Genomic DNA, 22,270 nt, shown 5'->3' with positions numbered 1-22,270 from the left:
TAAAGACGGAGAGCGTGAAATGGGTGAACAGGAAGTGACAGATGAGCATGAAGACACTTACTGTGAAGGAGAGGCTTTCTTGGGTTGGGAGAAGACCATTGGCGTATCTGGAAGGTTATGAGAACACAACAGGGATCAAATGAGGAGAATAACTCAAGCCAAGGTGACCTGTTTATCTAGTGATCCTACTTGTCATCTTCTACACTGACAGAACATAAGCCAACCTACGTATGGCTCTAACACAAGTCCTAGTGAATATACGCCTCCAAATTAAAATATATAGGGCACACATACAACGCCATTAACTGTATTATGTACTGTCTATGAAGCTTCAATAAAGAGCTTTCGACTGCGGATATTGAATAAGGCTCTCCAAGAGGACTAATGTTCGGGGGCAAGTGGTGCTATTTTGGTTTGTCAATTTGCTCAACTCCACCAAATTGATTAACTATTCTATCACGTGAGGTCTTGTCTTAATCAGATCAAAATCCAAACCAAAACGGGTCGGATTGGACCATGGGTATGGCAAAAAAGTTTAAAAACTTCACCCATGTGGTCATCATTCGGTGGAAAAGTACAAGAGTCCTTGCATGAATTGTGATTCAGTTGTTCAAATGGCAATGATCTGGATATTCAGCTGCCGTATTGGTCACACAAATGCGCACTGCTCTAGTTGTACCAAACAGCCAGAACGACTGTGTATAGAAGCCTTACTAACAGAATTATTTAGAAAAAAAATGAGTCAAGGTTTGGCCGTTGAGTTTCTTTGTCCCTCAATGCACTGGTGGATCCTATAAGTATTTTGAAAGAATATATCCTTCCTTTCAGCTACTCTATTTATACTATAAGCAACTGCTTCGCAAAGGATTTTAAAGTATAAAACATGGCTTGGAAATAATGTATGTTTGAAAATGCACTATTACAATGTAATTGATGAAAGACCATTTGGTACTAGTCAAGAACATTGAAAATATGCCAAATTCTGCATCTCAACATTCGAAATGTTTTGTTCACATGGAGAACAAAATAATCCATCTCAGGAACCTCTGCCTTAAAACTGATCTGGTACTGAAGCTTCGTGCCTTTAAAGACGGTCATCTCAAGTAAGATAATGAACCAGTATCTGCGTGGCATGGAATGGGTATATAAGGAGCATTGACGTCCCATCTGTGGACCTTCACGCTCCGGATCTGCTGATAGTCAATGTTCCTACATGTTTAGCGGCATGACGGCATGCAGCGTGAACACACAAGCAGAGCCAAAGAGTGACGTTGGTATGCTGTAGAGGACACAACGAACACAACAAAGACAAGAAATATGGACCCCGCCCTAGGCTAACTAACTCCAATGTACAAAAAAAATAATACAATGTTTAGGTGGAGCTGATGAATGGGGCACAATACATCACGGTGGGGACACCACATTCATGCATCTCTCGCTATCTACAACAGTGGATTAATGGAATGACTGGAATGGAACCTTTAATCTGAAGACAAGGACTGTATATTCTGCAGTAAAACAATGAGATACCTCGCATATCTGAATAACTAAATATTTGTCTTTCCTCAGGATGTGTGTTCAAATAATTTTTTTGCAGTCTGCTTTTACGTAAGCAGATTCCATGAGAATAGGGCTGTAGCTATCGAATCTCTCGCCTGGGATATTTTGGGAGGACAGTGGAAGGAGCATTACGTCATCCACTCATTTCTTCTACCTCAACAAAGTTCCAGTGGTAAATAGTGAACCCTGATAAGATGAGGTAACACATCCTGTGTATAACGGATATGCCTCCAACTGGTTCTCTTACCAGCTACATACACATTTTTCCACAGCCAGTCCTTGTTATCACATACTTTGTACCCAGCTACATAGACATATCTCCGCAACCAGTCCTTGTTATCACACACCTTGTACCCAGCTAGGTAGACATATCCACAACCAGTCCCTGTTATCACACACCTTGTATCCAGCTAGGTAGACATATCTCCACAACCAATCCTCGTTATCACACACCTTGTATCCAGCCAAGTAGACATATTTCCACAACCAGTCCCTGTTATCACACACCTTGTACCCAGCTAGGTAGACATATGTCTCCACAACCAGTCCTCGTGATCACACACCTTGTACCCAGCTAGGTAGACATATCTCCACAACCAGTCCTCGTTATCACACACACCTTGTATCCAGCTAGGTAGACATATCTCCACAACCAGTCCTCGTTATCACACACCTTGTACCCAGATAGGTAGACATATCTCCACAACCAGTCCCTGTTATCACACACCTTGTATCCAGCTAGGTAGACATATGTCTCCACAACCAGTCCTTGTTATCACACACCTTGTACCCAGCTAGGTAGACATATGTCTCCACAACCAGTCCTTGTTATCACACACCTTGTACCCAGCTAGGTAGACATATGTCTCCACAACCAGTCCTTGTTATCACACACCTTGTACCCAGCTAGGTAGACATATGTCTCCACAACCAGTCCTCGTGATCACACACCTTGTACCCAGCTAGGTAGACATATGTCTCCACAACCAGTCCTCGTGATCACACACATTGTACCCAGCTAGGTAGACATATCTCCACAACCAGTCCTCGTTATCACACACCTTGTACCCAGCTAGGTAGACATATCTCCACAACCAGTCCCTGTTATCACACACCTTGTACCCAGATAGGTAGACATATATCCACAACCAGTCCTTGTTATCACACACCTTGTACCCAGCTAGGTAGACATATCTCCACAACCAGTCCTTGGTATCACACACCTTGTACCTTGCTAGGTAGACGTATCTCCACAACCATAGCCTACTGTCCCATCGTTCTTTACGGTCACTCATCTTGTAATTAGCTAGGCAGATATAAATCTCCATCCATACCTTGCTGTTATTCTCCCTATATCTCGTTAAATGGACATATCTCCAAAGCCATGATACTTCTAGCTAGGTAGACCGCCGTCCTTCCACCCTACCTTGCTGTCTCCGCTTGCGTCGACGTCTGATCCGGCGCCGGTTCATCAAGCAGGCCACTATGGTGCTGAGGATAATTGCCAGGGTAAGGAAGCAGACACCCCCGACAACGCCAGCGAGCAGCGATTTCTGCTGGTCCTCCGGGATCTCTGTATGTGATGGATACACTTTCATGCCTGTATAAGAGTGTGGTACAAGAGATTAATAGCCATCTCTATTAATACACTATTAATAGTTTATCTCTTCACACACAACTAATTATTTAGCAATAGGGATACGGAGTTAAAGGGCCTGTTTAGTTGAGAATTTCTAGTATCTAATAGTATTTTTGGGGTATTGTGTACTCACTGTATCCGATTTACAATTCTAATGCATGTTGATTTCACTCATATCAGTGACTGGGATGTGGTGCAGATTTTCACAGATATATGGTAGTGTGCAGCAAGCTAAATTACTGAGGTTTTTATGAATAAAGAGATGTGATGACATTTAGGAGCAAGGAATTTACCACAGCTCACCCTCCTCTAAAACATGTTATTTAGTTTTAGCTCCACTTTTCCAAAAAATCTCAACTACTTTTAAATCTAATAAAATGTAGTTTGCATATCATGGTCCCTTTCCCAAGAAAGTATCTGTCACACGCTGCTCATTTGGCTTCCACAGACAAAGACTGAGACACTCACAGGTGTCTCATTAACAGACTTCAAAGCTCCAAGTTCTGATCCGCACAGGTGCAGACTGATTACCTGGCTACTTCTAATTAAGATTCCTATTGGTTCCTGCGTTGGCTCCTGCGTTGGCTCCAGACTTGAAAAGGCACTTCCGTCCTTTCCTCTGGGCCTGTTGATCATTTTACCAGTCTGATTAGGTTCCTACCTACTCTGTGAGCTCTCACTTGGATCGTCAGTGCCTTGCTGTGTTGCTGTTAAAGACCATACAGATCAAACTGCAACTGTCTCTGCTGTGTACTACTCCACAGACTATTCAGCTCATGCTGCAACTATCTCTGCTGTGTGACACTCCACAGGTCTTATCATCAAGCTGCTTGTTGTTCTTTTCTCTGGCTGAACTGTTCATGTATTATTGAAAGCATTAAGGCATTATTTGGTTCCTGATTTCTGCTGCATCTATTGTGCATATACTGCTACCTGGCCAGTTAATCTCTCCTCTGATGTGGGCTGCTCAACTGTGATACCGTATACCTGCTGCCTTATTCTTTCCACCTTATTGCTGGACTGTGCATTCAAAACCATATCCAATTATATGCTGATTGTTCATATTGCATATGATATTGCCGGTGGCTCCGCCCACCTTGTACTACGCTCCTAGTGTGTGTGTGTGTGTGTATATATATATATATATATATATATATATATATATATATATATATATATATATATATATATATATATATATATATATATAATAAATTATATAGACTTTCCTGTATATTCATCCAGTCATCATTAAACCTCTGATTGTACTTTTATCCTGCATCTGGCATCTATTTGAACCTCAGACTATCATTACCACTTACCAGTGTATTACCATATTCTCACTCCCCGAGGATCTGTTCCCACAACATCTATGAACAGATCCAGAGTCCAAAATACCAAACCGTGACAGTATCGTATAGCCAGAGCATACTTATACTCGTATTCAAATGGTAACGTTTCTTGAGATTCTCTTGCACTTGAATACAGGGGTACGTGCGTGCAATTCTATTCACTTTTAAAAACGCAGACTGCGTTCACTTTGCGTTCCTACGTGAATCAGGCCCTGTATGTATAATGAGTTTAGTATGGCACTATAATAGTAATGTCATATATGGAGTTTACTGTAGTTTCATTACCCAGAATCCTCTTGTGAAAATACTTAATTGTGTAATCCAAAATATTATAAAGACGCATAAAGGATAGGGCAGAGTTGGCAGCAAAATGGGAATAGATTACACTAAATCGCCGTACTTAAACTTAAGAAAATAATTTTACATCTTCAGTTGGTTTGACTTTAGATGTGAAGTGTTTATAAGTAGACAGATTCTTGGCAGTAAATAATAAATTCTGTATATTTATTGCAGATGACCTAGATTATACAATTACTACAAAGAGAGACAAATACGACATAGGAATCAGTTCACAGATGTGTTACATTATTACACACTTTTTTTTACATTCATATTCTCCGATTGAGCATTTGTTCCGCAGCGCTGTTAACTGTCTTGCAACAATATTTCAGACTTCTATCTTTACATACTCACTAGACACGGGTCAGCCGAATTCTCCGGCTCACACACAGACAAATGCGGAATAAGTTTTACATAGGCTTATTCTTCTGACATAAGGCACCAGGAAAGTTTAGCATAAATACATATTCATTTTATCTTAAGTGCCTAATATGAGGAAACAATGCCCTCATTTTAAATTCATGCCCACAATAGGAAACCTTGTTTTAGCAATTTATGCATGCAGATGGTCACCTGGTTGCAATTTGATTGGAAGCTCTAAGAACACACCCTAAACCTCCCTAATCCTTTGGTTAGACGGCTAACTTGCAAATGGTGGCATCTTGCGGCACAAATTATTACACAGCGGCAAAATTAATCATGTGACATTAACGCTTTTGCCTTGTGCAACCGAGACTTTTTTTTTATACAATACATGGTAGATATCCTCAATGTAGACTGACTTTTTGTTGATGGCTGTGCTGCCATCTAGTGTCAGATTCTATTAGGGCAATTTAACTATTTCAATAGCATTACAACTCACTCACCTGCTGTGGAGATATTTACAGAGTTACTGGGCTCGCTGATGTAATCTCCAGCGAACGCCACCAGGCGGAACTCGTACAGGGCGTCCTGAAAGAGAAACAGATCGAGCTTTGTGTTTCATCATCTCACAGATCACACGTGTTACCCTGTTCTCTCACAAGTTGAGCAATCTGGAAACAGAAGGGGTGGAAATATATGGTGTTCTGAAAAACCCTCTGCAGGGTTGCACGGAGCAGCAGATTGTCAATGCAGCCCCCAGAGGATGAAGATGATACTACACAAGGTTGAGCTTTTAGCTCATTTCATTTCCAGATCGCTTATCTTGGAAAGAATGCTTATACTTTGGAGTTAGGTATAGAAAAACCTTTATTGCAAGTCTAGCCAAGCAGTGGCTCTCCAGGGGCCTGATTCATTAAGGATCTTAACTTGAGAAACTTCTTATTTCAGTCTCCTGGACAAAACCATGTTACAATGCAAGGGGTGCAAATTAGTATTCTGTTTTGCACGTAAGTTAAATACTGACTGTTTTTTCATGTAGCGCACAAATACTTGATAGCGTATTTGTACACTGAAATTTAAAGTTGATATTTGTGTGCTACATTAAAAAACAGTCAGTATTTAACTTACGTGCAAAACAGAAAACTAATTTGCACCTCTTGCATTGTAACATGGTTTTGTCCAGGAGACTAAAATAAGACTTTTCTCAAGTTAAGATCCTTAATGAAACAGGCCCCAGGTGTTGTGAAAGTACAAGCCCAAGAATGCTTTGCTGCTAGATAGCCAGGCGATAGCTTGCAGGGCATGCTGGGACTTGTAGTTTCACAACACCTGGAGAACAGCAGGTTGGCCAGGCCTGCACTGTTGAGTCTAGCGCATTACAACTGACAACACTCGTGTGTCCTTTCTACTTCTGAGGATTCCACAGACTGGCAATGACCAGCTCATGTATTGTGTATCAAAGGTTTCCATAAAGTCTCAAACTGTCTGTGCATCCTACCAGCCATTCGCTCAAAACAAATCTTACTTTTTTTGGCTATGTGTCTTTGGGCCCGAGTCATTAAGGCACACATACTGAGCGCATACTGAATTTGTTTTAACCTGCACGTAATTCGGCACTGCATATTCTGAAGTCACCAAGGAACAGATCTCAAGATACGTATGGTGATGACTACGAGTGTAGGTTCACTCTGTTCTACTAGACCAGACACCGCAGGATATGTACAATACCTATGTGGAATATAAAATCTCAAAACAACGCACAGCAAAAAAAAAAAAAAATTAAGCAATTAATGTTACCTGTCAATAATATAGTCATTTATGTTAATACATGGAGATTTTTTTTATTTTTGTTTTTAAAAAAAGAAGATTGTTTTTAATTTTCTTTTTCCCCCTTGGAAAAACATTATTAGGCTGTCCTTAATGCCTACTGTACATAAGACATTTTTACAGTTGCTGCTGATTGCAGACACATGTTATAGCAGGCATATGATACGGACATAACTAGGACTCAGGACTTAAGACTGGACCTCTAGCTGATGCAAGAGACACAGCAGGAATCCAGCAGCCTTCTGTGTGCCCCCGAGTTTGACTTGGCTGCACTGTAACATCCTTACTGTATATTGCCTACATGAATCCGCTCATTCCCCATCCCATTCACTCTCCTAAATCTAAGGCTGTAATAAGTGTCGTTTGCGCTCAAAGCTAAGTTGAATGTGGCTGCTTTCTGTTGCGTATCATCCGGTTATGAGCACGCGCAGCGTAATCTCTGCGGACGATACGCAAAAAAAAAACGGCAGATACGTTCCTTAATGACTCAGGCCCTTTGGTTCTATCGGCCTCTTCCCTTTACTGGCACCGGATTCCTAATGTCAGTTGGATTCTATGTAAATGAGGGAAGAGATTTAGTAGGCATTTTAATAGCTTAAAGAGAAATATGGTCACTAAGATTGTATAAAGCGAGTTACATGCAGTATATTCCTTTACAATTTTAATGATGCCCAACCCATAAAGAAGACAACAGTGAGGTTGTATGGGGGTCTGGAGGGTAAATGAATGTTATTGGTGAGGTCGGGACAAGAACACATGGACTCTATGGTATACTAGTTGGATCCTGATTGTAAACCTGACCTCGGCTTGTTAGACTGATTCTGAACCTGAGCTGCCGGCCCTGTCCTCAGCTGATGTTTGACATTATTTTGCCTTTTCTGTCTGTAGGTTCTTCTCACATTTTGTCTTTCTGGTAAAAACAGTGACTCCCGTTAGACTCTACGACCCAGGTTAGCCAGCACACATCTCTGTTGAAAAGAGATGCATGAAAATAACCAAAATAAGTTATGTGCTTCCGACCGAACTGTCCACCTCTTCTGGCGTGTTTAAATATCCGCAATGCCTATAGCTGTATTTAAATTTACGTATTCATCCACCCCCTCAATTCAGCAGAGATCTATACTGTAATGTCTTTCTGAACCAATGTTCCATTCACTTTGGCTTCAACCTGAGAACTTTCTTTCCGTATGTGCCACACTAGCATTTCCTGACTTCCCGGTCAGGCTCTTCCTTGGGTTTTTTTCTTCATAGGAGAAGCACAATCGTCTTCTTTACTAATGCTCTGAGTTTATCTCTGTATATAAACAATTTTCGACCCAGTTTTGTTTCCTGTGCTTCAGCTACCTTGCTTCATCTAAGACAAAGTACAAATGCAGTAGGACAACAGGCAGCACAATTTCGGACGTTACACACTTATTGGCTTAAGGACTTAGTTGCTGTTTTCTGAACGTATCAAGGATGAATCAGCAGTAGCTGAATTATCTGATTCTTGACGTTCTTGTCACCCTCTGCAATAAAGATGATTTTCCTTTCAGCGATTGCATCCTCAATATCTTTATCGTGGAACCAAATGGTTGTTTTGTTACGGAGTGTCCCTTTAAACTGGGGAAACTCGAATGCCTAGTTGCAGAGGTCACTTCTCCAATAAATAATATTAATCGAGCTTGACAATTTCAGTAACTATTTATTTCTACAAAAACATCCTTTCCAGCTAAAGACTTTCTGGACTCTGGAGCAGCTGGGAAATTCATTGAATATGACCTCATGCAAAAATTTGACATTCTTACTGTTCCTTAGGAAAAATCCACTGATCATTATGCTATTCTAGGGCTCTATCCATCTCAGAACCTTTCACCCTCACTCTTCAAGCTGGCATTCTGCATTTATTTCCTTGTCATATTCAAAGTGATTAACCCACTACTCCTCGTCTTCACATTCCAATTTTTGGTTTGGAATTCCCAACAAATTCTCTCTCGAACGTTCTTCTTGCTTGGACAGTTGCTTAGGGAAGATTAAACAAACGTCTTACTTGTCCTTGGCCTCTGTCAAACGTCTTCAAGCTTTAACCTCTTCTTATCCTCAATATACTGTTGTGTTAACTAAACAGGAGGCCAAGGTTGTGTCCTTCATCCCTTTGCTTGTGCGGTAGACCTTATACTTGACTACACTCCTTTGAGGGGTGGTGTGTAGCTTCCGTAGCTTAGTGAAATTAAGTCTTGTCCAGGTACATCAAAGACAATCTGGACAGAGGACTCATTCGGAGATCTACCTGGCAGAGCAGGGCTTTTCTTTGGTGAACCAAGCAAACACTCAGACCCTACATGACTATCGGGCCTTAGCAAAACCAAAAAATGCTACTCACTCCCCCTTAAATCAGATTTTTCTTTTTGCATCATGGTCTTAAAATTTAACCTCGATAACAGAGAAAGATTAGTGGAATACAGTCTTTACCAATTTGTTTATTTGGATGACAGCTTTGTCTTCGCATCGGGGTAATAGACTAAGCTGCCACCCAAATAAATACAGGTTCCATTTTTTGGGATATATTATTATTTTCTGCTGCTGGATTTTAGAGGGATCCAAAAAAAAAAAAAAAAATTTCTGCAGTGTTGAAATTACCTCAGACAGGAGGTCTAGGGGACGCCTATAGATTCAGGTGTAAAGCTCCATCACGTCATGATTGAGGGATTCAGGAGCAATCCTTCATACATAATCAATTCTACTCAAATTGTCTTGACTTCCATATCCTTTGTCCAGAATTTCTCAGGAAAAACTTGCCAAACTGCTTTCTTCGGCCCAGCAACAAGGAAGGCCCTGGAAGTCATAAGTAGTAGTTTCTGGTGACATGGTTTTCAAAAATAAGAAATTAAGGAATATGTCCCCATCTGTTCTGTATGTGTTTATAGCAAACCATTGACTCGCATCACGATGGGCTTAATCACCGACCTTCCATCGTCCAAGAGGAAGACTTCCTACAGCTTATTTCCTTGCCAACCTATTTATCAAAATCTTTTAACGTCAAGGTTTACCTCTAGAAATTGTTTCAGACCATGTGTCTGTGTTTTTTTCATCCCCTTGGGGCCCACAAATGTCCAGTTCAGTCCCTGCCACCAAAGAGGTAGTGGTGAAGGTGAGTGTATCAAACCTATCCCTACACTTGCGTCGTTCAAGCATAGACCTAGTTCTCTATGCTTACTGTGTTTACCACATCCAAGTTACTCATTATAGGTGAGCACACACCCATTGGCTCTCTATTAAGCGCACTGTCCAACAGATTCCCTAGTGTCTATTGGCTTCTGTGCCCTGTTGATTGACTTTACATTACTGACCAAGCTAGTTCTTGTCTGTCTTCTTGAGTTGTCTGCCCTTGCCCTGACCCTGGATTGTTGTACCAATTCAGATTCTGGTCAGCTTACTCAACCTAGTGTATAGCATTATTCTGTTGGCTACCGAGACTAGTCCGGGAATCGCAACTTGTGGGTTCTACATGGCAAAGTCCACTACCCCCTTGAGAGGGTCCCTTGTGAAATCCAGAATTTCCGGTTGTCGTCCACTTTTCAGAAAAGTCTGTGTAAATTGCAAGCAAACGGGGGAGGGGAAAGGGCTTGGGGGCTGGCTCAAATCTGCTAGACTATAGGGGCCTTGTACAGAAATCATAGTAGTGCTGTGTTTTCAGACTAGCAAGCACAGTTATTATTATACAGTTCATTTGTTATATTACATTATATCGTTAACACATGTTCTGGCCCTCTTTGCTTTGCTGTAAATCTGTCACTGTTTTTTGAGCTGTGTTATCTATGATAGTAACCGTATAAATCAATCTATGAAACGGCCAGTGACTAAAATAAACCACTCAGTACCTATAGCGCCATCTAGTGGTTTTCCCTCAAACTGTTTGTCTGACTCACGAACATGTTTTCCCTATGCTAGAGTCTGGGTATACGCCTCACCTTAACCAGTCCGGGAACAAGCAGCTCTGTTTGAGTTGTAGGTATAGATTCATCAAGTAGCTCCCAGGCCCCCTCATCCCTTCTGCACTCCAGGCCGTAACCACGTAGAGGAATGAAGGAACGCAGAGGAGGAGCCCACGTCAGCAGCACCCCACGGGATGTCTCATTGGCGGACAGAAAACGAGGAGGAGTGAGGGTATCTTGTGGGTCTGTGGTGGGTACAGGAGGAGGCAAGGTGGTGGGTGGGACACCTGAGAGGCCAAAACAGTAGTAATTATTGAGGACAGAGGAGAGATTAGCGGTGGTGAGAAATGTAAAAGGGGGAGAGGACCACCGGTGACGAGAGGGGAGAACAGTCATTAGACAGGTGTGAGGTTACTGTCTCTCCCGTTTACTCACTGAGAGGAGTGGCGGTCACGATTTCACTGAACGGGCCGCTCCCCAGTTTGTTCTGAGACAGAACGCTGAACTGGTAGGCGCTGTCGGTCTGTAGGTTCTCCACCGCCAGGTATTCCGCCCCGACGGGCGCGGAGAGCGAGACCCACTCGTGGTGGCCGTGGGACAGCCGCTTCACCCTGACAAAGACATCATAGAATGATCAGAGACAGTCCGCTATGGAGAGAAGACAGCTGCTGTAGAAGTTTAGTAGATCCACTAATCTATAAAATCTACCAGTGACGGTGTTAGTAGGACATTTGAGAGGAGAAGTACGCACAGGAGAGGTCTACCGGAAAGTAATACACATTTTATAGCCAGAGAAGTAATGATGAGGTACTATACCAGGAAACAAGAGTTACTGCTATGTAAAATGTTTTAGGAACTTAAATGTATTTGAGATACTGCAGTGATTTGCCGGGGAAGCAATTTTCTATGCACATCAAATTTCCTGTGTGCACGGCTAATAAAGTACAATGCAAAAAGCAGCTTCAAGCCCAACAAGGAAGTTGGAGAGGATAATAGGTTGATATATTATTTGCAAATCGCTTTTCACAATGGCCCAACTTGTAATTGCCAATTTAAATATTTGTCTACATGTAAACCTCTCGCTGTGCAGATCCCTGGTGCATAAAAGTACAGACACACAAATGATCTATATGCTGCTCTACAAACTACGGATCATAGTTAGACACACAACCAGTTTGAGAGATGGATCTGGTTAGAATGGGGGAGGGGGTGGATGTTTGTCCTTGTTTTATGTTGATTTATGAAGATAAAAGGGCTTGAAAATAACACTTATTTGTCAAAATGTTATTTTCTAATAAACAAAAAACCTTGCAGAATATTTTGTTTACCCATCGCCTAAACACAGAAGGGGCAGCTGTTTGCCTGACTGAATTAATATTCATGAAAAAGCAGCTAGGAAACAGCTACATCACCGAGACACTTTGTTACAGATCTTTTGTTGTAAGTGAGGCATGTGGCACCTTGTGCCTCAGTGAGGCAACTAGGTTCCTGGAGCCTTGATAGGTGGCAATTTATCAAAGTTGGTTCAGCACACAAATGGCCCCCGCCATATATAAACGACAGATGCTCTTTAATTAAGACAGGTTAAAATGATTTCACCTCATATGATTTTTTATTAAACAGGAAAGGGATTTCCAAATCGTGTAATTTTTTTTGTTTGGTTTGTTTGTTTTTGGATGGTGCATTGATAGAATTTTATTTGTTTAAGTCGTTTTAGCTCCACTTGATGTTTTTATGTAGAAGATCTATCGTTTCCGTGTGTGATTTTTGGCACGGTATTGGGAGATAAAGCCCTGATCTCGGTAAACGAAGCGTGGCAGGCTTCCACATATAAACATTGACACATCTCCCTCCTATGTTAGTAGAAGACAACTCACAGCGGGGCATACCAAACGCTGAACCTTTGGAAGTATCCTCCATCGAAGCCGGGCGTCCAGCTGACATTTACCGCCGAGACCAGTGCCTGGGCAGAGACGTTGGTCACGGCATGGGGGCTCGTACCTACAAAGATTATAATATTCTTCTCGTTTAGATAGCACCAACCAACACGATCACCTATGCTGATTATACACTGAATAATAAACGATAAAGGAAATTCTGACGTTTCTTACAGTGATTTTAATAACCATTTTGTAATTGACTGGTTATGTTTTAAAGACATACGACTACATATGAAACACTTCTAGATCAGAAGAACGTTTACACATTAATATTATCCATTATATGTTAATTCATGGATACAATCATTTACTCTCAAATAAAAGTTTAGGCTCTTTTATACGAAAGCTTTATCCCTCCATCGTGTTCTGTATGTACCGTACGGGGGAGGTTACATAGGGAATAAATAACAGCCCTAGGGATCATCGATCCCTATGGCGACGGGCCATCAGCGGGATATCGGACAGGCACCAAGACGAAGTTCTGGCATATTAATCCATAGGCCTACTTAAAGTGCTTTTCCTTCACATGAGTTATAACCAGTGCTTTGTTTGTAAGCAAAAAGGTGCCAGAAGTCACATCACGTAGTCAATCACTGTACACAGACACACGTCAGTTGTGTATCGAAACAGAGCAGTCGCCCCCCGCAGTAAGCACTCAGCGCGTGACCAATCACAAGCTGAGCAGTGCCAGAAGCCCAGCAGTGTCATCACACCCAGAGCAGGACAAACCACGCATGCATCGGATTCCACACACAAGCAGCCTGCATGCACCGTTTTAATGATTTTGCTGCTGACCTGCTACGCTCGACAGGGCGATTCAAATCTATGAGGACCAAACATCAAATGTTCAAAAGTTACTTTTAAAACTTGGAAAATCCGTTGAAAAAAGGTCCCGGAACTCAGTTCCGGTGAGTTCTATGACAAAAAAAAAAAAAAGCACTGGTTATAACGGATACCTTATGCATTTTTTATATACCGGTGATGCGAATATATGTATAAACTATTAATAACATCTAATAAACAGTGATTTCTGATGTCACTGCTTATATTGGGGTATTTCTAAAGTCATTGTTTCAATGTTTTTTAGTTCTTAGACACTTGTATATGTTTTCTGCGGTGTTAATGTCAATTATCTTTTCTTGATTTGTCTACATTATATAGTTTAATGCAGATTTCAGACTGGATATTCTCTCCCCGCTCACATAACTTACCCAACACAAAGACGGCGGTGCGGGCGCTGATCCTGGCCACGTGGTTGGCTGCCGTGCATTCCCAGGCGCCATGCTCGTCTTTGGTAAGGGGTCTGAATACCAGACTGCCATTGACGTCCATCTGCGCGCCACTTTTCCCAGCCGCCCCCAGCTGCAGGAGGAAATAGCCGCTGTTATGAGGGCAAAGCATTACAGACACTGGACAATACGGAGGAAACGGAGGTTAATCTATTGCTTTGTATTAAAATTCACCTTAGACTAAAACATTATTAATTTCAAAATTAATATATGCTCCGTAAGGCGAATTAAACCTGGTCTGAGGTTTTATCCAAAATGTTTTCATATTTTGCACCTATTTTGCCAGTAGACATAATGGAGGAGGAGATATTGCGGGTGGGCGTGGACCCGAAAAATCACATCATTTTGGCCCCGCCCCCGTGACGTAATAACGCGTCATTTTACAGCAGGGGGGTGCAAATGCTGCGATTCCCGGAGAACCGCTGCATTTTGGACTGAATTCTGCCCACTTCACTGGGAAGTAGGCAGATGCGGGACACTGCCATACACTCCCGGGAGTCCGGGAGACCCCCCCCCCCCCACGGAATCCGGGAGTTTCCTGGACATTCGGGGAGAGTTAGCAAGTATGGATAAACAGCATTTGTGTTGGTGTTCATGGAACAGAGCTCATGATAGTATATGTCATAAAATACCCAACGCCGTTTCGGTGCTCCTATGGCACCTTTATCAAGGGCTGCTTTAGATATAAATATTACACAGTTATTTAAATTAGCTGAGATTTATGTAAAACCCAATTGTTTTTGTAAACAGTTTCTCAGACAATATAATACGGTATGCTTCCCTGGATAGGAGATCGGGGGGGAAACGTGGGAGGTATTCTAGGTATTATAACAGAGGATTACACAGTCACTCCCAGACAAGACACTGTGCATAGGACATTGTAGGGAAAAAAGGACAGCTGCTGCTGTACCACACATGACCAGTAGATGGCACCCACTGATAGACAGATTACACATGCTGCATGTGTTTACCAGGGACATACGTGTGTAATGTATGGAGACAGTCAGAATGTATTTTTCAGTTCATACTTTCAAGCTCTCGCAGAATGCCCCAAATTCCGGGGCGCCCTCCCGGAAGAGCAGGCGCTCTCCCGCATCCCGGGCGGAGGTCTGATGATGCAATTTGTATCATTAATATATAAAGCATAGAATCGTCTACAGGAAGCCTCCGACATCCAATGGACTACTTGCGGGACACTTAACAGGGATGGAGGTCTGTAATATTTGCCCTCTCACCTTGGTCCAGCTGATAACGGGTGGAGGGTCTCCCGTAGCGGAGCATGGCACCACCAACTCTCTCCCAACGTCCTGGAAATACTCGTTCTTGGGCACTTCTGTGAACGTGGGTGGATCCTGTGGTAGGAACACCCAGAAGAACAGACAGAAATTAAATAAAAACATCACAGATACAATAAGGTGGGAGGAAATTATTATAAGAGGAAAATATATTACACAGCGATCAGAGAATGTTTATCCACTCACATTAGTCAATGAGCTTACAATCTAATTTCCGTACCTTTAGAATCACCACGGTGGGAAGGGACATCCCGGCGGTGCCGTAGCTGTTATAGGGGGTACATGTGTATGTGCCGAGAGCATCATCGTTACCCATAGCTATCACAATAGAGGAATCCTCTTCCAAATACCATCCCGGGAACTAGTAACAAGAGAGCAAGTCCTTAAATAGCACGTTGTTCACTGCTGTCCTATAAGATCATTCTTAGGGGCATATTCAATTAGCTTTTGGATTCGCGGTAACGCGCGTTACCGCGAAAAGTGCGCGTTCTTGCGGGTATTACGGTGCCGCATTAACGCGGATTTTCGTTCGCAACCCTATGGGCTGCGAACGAAAATCCACGTTATTGCGGTACCGTGTATTAGGTTTCGCGGCTGTTCCGGCGCGTTACCGCGAATCCAAAAGCTAATTGAATATGCCCCTAAGCATTGATTGCATTTTCTGCACACACGTAGCATTATAGCTGGCGATATTGACAACGCCTGACACAAATACGATCGCAGTTGATCGGATCACAAGATCTGCGCATCAAATCCATTAACGGCAACGTTGCGCACTAAAATGTTTTTGTATTTCACCTAAGTTCTCACGAGGATAAAAAGAACAGTCCAACATCTGGAAAGGTCGTTTTAAAAACAGAAGCCCCTTGCCCGTTCCTGCATAGCGGTAGTTCTTCCATTGGGACCATCATCATCTTATACGGGAGGAACCCCAAGGAAATAAGGGCGCTATTATGTTGTAGCTTCATTTTGACACCATATTACTATTATAGTTATTATATTGGGACTTTATATTATATAGCCAAAATGAAAAAAAGGTCATTAGAATTCTCCACTAGACCATATGGAGTCCTCCTTTGAGGGGGTTTGATTTGCTTTGGGTGCAGAAGATGGGGGGGGGGGGATGTGGTTTTAATATGACATTTGCAAAAGCGAAGATGCCCTTGAAAGATGTATGTGTGTATTTTTCTAGGTAGCGAAGTTCCCTTTGATAGAAGACACGTTAAGCTCCAAAAAACTCCTTTTGGTTTGTGGTTAAAGAGAGGAAGAAACGGTGCATACAAAAGGAAAGGAAGTGTACCTACAAAAAATAACTCCCCTCAAAACACATCAACTAACATATCTAGTTGGGTGGGCCACTAAATAAATAGATTTTTAAATCAGAAGTTTTTTTGGTATTTTTAAATGGATTCTAGTTTAGGGATGACAGAAATCAAAACAGAGACAGTCAGTGAACGCGGAATCACTATGTAAATAGAGGTGAACGTCACCTTGCTGAGCTCTAGGGGCACGCCATCTTTAGTCCAGTTGACAAACAACAAAGGTGGGTTGGCTCTGGCGGGGCAGCGGATCACACCTCGCATTCCGATGGGCAGGTAGGTTTCGCGTGGCATGTCGGACACATAAGCCGGATCTGAAGACAAAAATGGCACGGATTAAAAACTTATTCTCAAACACAGCAGCGTTGTTGTACTAACATATCCCAAAAATACATATATATATTTTTTCGTCTTTTAAAATTCAAAACAGTTTCACCCAAGTGTTTTCCCACATTTTTCGGAATCTGGACAGTTAAAATGGCTGCTGCCTGGGTCCTAGTGACGCAGGCCAATAAGAAGCCACCATGTCTTCAATATACCACAAGGGAGATTCCTGGAAACCATGTTTGGATTCCTACATCAGTCACTTGCCCAGTGAAACAACTCTATGTGGTATCTGAGCCATAACCCAACCACCACGCCAGAACTGGACGTTACGTACGTAGTACTGTGAGATAGGCCGAGGCAGACGGGGACTTCCACATGCCATTGCTGGGGATGCAGGTGTATTTCCCAGAATCCTCCGGGGTGACCTGTGTCAGCAGGAAACTGCCGTCCACCAGGATCCGGACTCTGGACTGGAGGCGGCTGAAATTCACAAGGATAAAAGGTGGTTATAGCAGCAGCCTATGCAATATGCATGCAGAGCTTCCTTCCTATGGTAAAACAAGTCGCTGGCGAGTCCTGAGCTAGGTTTCCGCATGTTATCTCATACTGATATTGGTCAGGGTGGACTAGGTTTGTGGCAAGGACGCCCTGGCCGGAGCAAAACAGAGGCTATCTCGCCTTGTCCCCAATGATAACCTTGCCACTAGGTCATGTGACCAGGTTATTGTGTTGTGAGAGAATTATCACACATAAATAAGACTGACAGGAGGGCCCTAGGAGAAGAGAAAGGGATTATGGGTAAAGATGACAACCAATGGCAAAACTCTTCGGAAAGGCGATGACTACGAACTGACTTCTTAACACCTTACCCCCTTTCAGCCTCCAATCATTGAAGCTGAAAGGTACATGGCATGCCAGAAACGGACATGGCCTCTTTGGAATCAGGTGAGGGTGCATGGATGGATGGTTTGATCAGGAGTTTGATCTAACTGTCCTGATTTTCCAGTCGGCTTCATAAGGACATTGTTACTATTTTATCAGAACCATAAAATCCACAACAGATTATTGCAATATTAATGTCACCCATGTATCAGAAAAAGCATAAAACAAGGTAGACTTCTGTCATATAAATTTATGTATAAAATACAAGTTCCTTCTAATACAAAATTAAAAATCGGGCTATGGTCCTGGTCCTCCCCCAGTTTCCTTCACACCTCCCCTAATCTTCCTCCAGACTGAACATGTGTCATTCCTGGTCACCACAATCCCTCACTCCCAGATTTCTTTCTCATCCGTAATGGAGGGGTGAGGCCAGCCCGTTAAGAGTTGCGATTGTGGGTGGAACGTAAAGAGCTGATCACCCCACAAACCTCTGCCAACTGGACGACACCATCACACGAAGAAACGTCTTCCCTCTTTTCAGCTTCTAGGCTGAGGTAATTCATGGAAGAGGAAAAAGGTTGGCAAAATGGCCGACAGTGGCCTGGGTCCTCACCTAAGGAGATAGACGTTGCTGTCTCCGTGGAACCAGCTGTAGGTGAGGTTGGTGGGATAGGCCTCAGCCTGGCAGGTCAGGAAGGCGTCTTGGGAAACATTGACGGTGATGTTTTCTGGAGGGACGACAATGATCGGCGGACCTGGGGAGCAGAGACAGGACAATAGGACATGCTGGAATTATCAACGCTAAGGCAACGTTAACGCCCTTGTGCAACTTTTACTAAACACTTTGCTTTTTCTATCTGAATCCCTACTCTGTTTGGTTTTTAGTTATATCATCCAAGCAATGTTATTTCTTTTTTGGTGCCAATGGATATGACACAGATCAGATCTGCAGTTATGTCCACAGAGCAGGCATGTGTCATTTCCAAGGGAAATAGATGATCCATACAATTATTTGTAGCATTACCATATATTAAGATCATACTTATGGCGCGTTTTTGTGAATAAAGTTAAAGGCCCACAGCATTGTAATTCAATTTTCATGGATAGTGGCTCAGTCAACAAAATGGCTACCTTCGCGAAGACATGTTTACTTTGAAGTGATTTAACAATGAAAACAATAATACATTTGGAAAGCAGCAATCCCAGAAGTTTTTTTCCCCTGCACGCAGAAAGTTTGTTTTTATTTAAATAGCAAATTAATGTACCTTTTAATTCTACAAATCGATTCCTCTCTGGAGGTTACAAAATATGTCTGCCAGTTACACGGACACAGGCTCTCAGCGTGTGATGTGACAGCAGAGGGGGAAAGTGGGGTAAATGGAGGATTTTACAGCACACAGAGCAGATAGAGCTCAGAGAGGTGTACTAAAGCCTGTCTGCTCACTACATCATGTGCCATGTGACTGTGGTTACCATGGTAGTCCAGGACACTGTACAGAATTGTATACCATTAATAGCAGCCTAAAGAAGTGAACCAAGGACAAATGGTAAATACCAACGCTCCTCTTATAGCATAGTGGCACACCTCATTTTTTCATGTTTTAAGGGGGACATGCCCACATTACCCGCCAATTTAATAGAATAGGTTGTACAAGGGGTAAATAGGTATAGCAATATTGGCATTTCTCACCTTGGACCAGCACCCGGCTTGTGTGCGTCACCTCTCCTTCTGCACTGGACGCGTGGCACGTGTACACACCGGCACTGGAACGCTGGACCCCCATGATCCGCAACGACCCATTATTAACCTTTACACAATAAAACAGGAGGCCCGGCATTTGTTAGACATAAGAAATGGAACGCTTCTGAAGATTCAAGCATACAAATATATAGTAAGATAGGTGCTGTTTTGGAAAAAGGACACTAGAGGGCGCCGGAGCTGCAGGGAAGGCTTACCTCCATCTTGCAGGGTACAATAAGTGACAGCTGATACAAAGCTCTCTGCTATTTTGTGTCTACGCAGGCACAATACATGTTCTGATGAGTAAACATGGAGGTAGTGGGAGCACAACTGACAAACAGGACACATGACTTCCAAAGACAACACAGCGCAATGTTTACTGTCTACAAGGCAAATCCACCATTGTCTGCCTGTGACAGAATGCATACAGAAGAGAGTCACAATGATTCTGAGCTGGCGATGAACGCATTGCTTAAAATAACATGACTATAATTCTTCACGGACGCTTGCCAGAAATATTTATAAAGTCAGTATAAAAATATTAAAGGGTGGACAAGCCTGCGTAGCTGCCAATACCCCTGAATTTTGTGAGACTGTACCGATTACTGGGGTCTAAAGGGGACAAGATCTCCGCAAATAAGGGATTGGTTTCTTCAGATGGGGGGAGTTTCCTGGGTGGATCAGGGATGCAGTTAATTTATTCAACCAGTATTTTGGGGGTCCACATTCAGCCCGAAATAAATGCCTTGCGTCTCACTGTGTATCTAGGCCGTATCACAGGAAACTCTTCATTTACACTTACCTGGACCTTGTCCCCGCTCTCTACCACGACATCATCTCGCTTCCACGAGACGACCGGCTGCGGGTTCCCGTAGGCCAGACAAGTGAGGGTCAAGGTGTCTCCGACGCGCACCTCCACGTACATGGGCGGAGTCTCTCGAAAAGCAGGCGGGGCTGTGAAGAAAATAAAATATCAGTAATTAACCTCTACCTATTATTTAGAAGTCACATGACTTACCCTAGAACATCAGGTCATCTACACATCCTTTATGCTGGACACAGAGCGATCAGGTCACAGATACCTCCATTAGTGACCAGAGTCGGGCAATTGGTCATTTTTGGGCAAATGGACCCAAGATTGGTCTGTGCCTGTGGCCAAAACGACCCGCTAGCCCAATGGAGATCTGAATACCAATAACACTAGTAGATGTGGTTGGTAGATGACCTCTATTGGCCAGTGTGTGGGGGTCATCCTACAATCACCTTAATAGGAACCAGTGATGCCGAGAGTCAACAGCTGCATCCCATCCAGGGGCCGATTCATCTTCGAACGCACTGTCAACTCAACTTACGTTTAAAAAATAAAACGCACACAACTTGTACGCCCGTATTTAAGCGGATATCAAGAAACATTTCCATTTGAATCAGGTTATTAGTGCGCTCTTGCTATACGATACTTGACGAATGTAGACAGACAGAACAGAGAGCGGGATACGCACATGTATATGTGCAATATAGAGTCCCATCAGAACGTATGCAAATTATAGATTTCATAAAATTAATTTACAACTCTTAATACTATCATGAATAAAAATATATATTTTTACATGAAATAGAAAAAACAGGATGTTCTTAATGCAAACTGTACATAAAGTGCTTTTTTATATAATTTTTTCTGTAATAAGTTTTAAAAACATCAAATAACAATTGTACCACAAATACAGACAAAATTGGTGAAACCAACAAAGTAAAAATACATCATGGCTTAATGAGGCAATCAAATACAATTTATGATGTCAATATGAAGAGGGAAGAACGAAAGGATGGAAAGCTATGGGGGAGGATAAGGTGTTTCCTAGAATAATAAGAAGGTTGCTTGACATCATTCAGGGGGTTCTGAACACTGGTTCGCAGAGAAAGAGTGATGGCTGAATATAAGAGCTGTCATGAAGGGGCGGCTGTTGGGATTGATAGGAATTTGAATATTTCCATATCTTGGAATTTGAGCCATGGGTACCAAATGGTGTAGTATTCTATGAACTTATCTGTCGTGGTGAATGTTCATCCATGGCTCTATAAAAATCCAGTCTCCGGAACCAATCTCGGATAGACGGGGGTATTGCAGATTTCCAGTGGATTGGAATTACTGCTTTGGACGCCGAAATAAGATGTTTCAAAATAGATATTTTTTTAAATCGGGATATTGGTATGTTAATCTTGTTGAGTAGCCAGAAGGCAGGGCTATCGGGTACCTCATCACCCAATATTTCTGAAGATATCTCAATAATCTGAGTCCAAAAGGTACGAAGCACCGTACAACCGCACTAGACATGTAGAGGGGTGCCAGGAGCATTTTGGCTTCTCCATAAAGTGCATTTTTATAGTTTCTCTTACTTGAAAACACATGTTCTGGCATGCTTACATGTCAGTTATCACTATCAGTCGGCACTTATACCAGACCTGTAGCTGATGAAAGTGTTATG

General features: G+C 42.5%; 2 protein-coding genes across 5 annotated transcripts in view; one reads left to right on the top strand and one right to left on the bottom strand.

Annotated features, from left to right (window-relative positions):
• The window catches only part of PRUNE1 (prune exopolyphosphatase 1), a 260,920-nt gene that overhangs the window by 125,032 nt on the left and 113,618 nt on the right, over positions 1–22,270 (top strand). The gene's annotated exons all lie outside the window — the stretch shown is intronic.
• The window catches only part of IGSF9 (immunoglobulin superfamily member 9), a 55,816-nt gene that overhangs the window by 10,464 nt on the left and 23,082 nt on the right, over positions 1–22,270 (bottom strand). The window contains exons 5-18 of one of the 3 annotated variants that reach the window (XM_075192263.1): positions 20,590–20,741; positions 19,737–19,854; positions 18,660–18,801; positions 17,499–17,644; positions 17,009–17,151; positions 15,739–15,879; positions 15,459–15,575; positions 14,146–14,296; positions 12,872–12,995; positions 11,430–11,605; positions 11,031–11,239; positions 5,757–5,841; positions 2,987–3,160; positions 62–107 (exon numbers count right to left, since the gene is read on the bottom strand). In XM_075192263.1, coding sequence (XP_075048364.1) covers positions 62–107; positions 2,987–3,160; positions 5,757–5,841; positions 11,031–11,239; positions 11,430–11,605; positions 12,872–12,995; positions 14,146–14,296; positions 15,459–15,575; positions 15,739–15,879; positions 17,009–17,151; positions 17,499–17,644; positions 18,660–18,801; positions 19,737–19,854; positions 20,590–20,741 — 1,924 coding nt within the window. Of the gene's footprint in view, positions 1–61; positions 108–2,986; positions 3,161–5,756; positions 5,842–11,030; positions 11,282–11,429; positions 11,606–12,871; positions 12,996–14,145; positions 14,297–15,458; positions 15,576–15,738; positions 15,880–17,008; positions 17,152–17,498; positions 17,645–18,659; positions 18,802–19,736; positions 19,855–20,589; positions 20,742–22,270 lie in introns of all 3 variants that reach the window. The other 2 variants (XM_075192262.1, XM_075192261.1) reach the window with 2 other exon arrangements.

Source organism: Mixophyes fleayi, chromosome 12, assembly GCF_038048845.1.
Source record: "Mixophyes fleayi isolate aMixFle1 chromosome 12, aMixFle1.hap1, whole genome shotgun sequence".
Lineage (NCBI taxonomy): Eukaryota > Metazoa > Chordata > Amphibia > Anura > Limnodynastidae > Mixophyes > Mixophyes fleayi.
The sequence above is the reverse complement of the archived record's forward strand: the minus strand, read 5'-3'. Positions and strand labels throughout refer to the sequence as shown.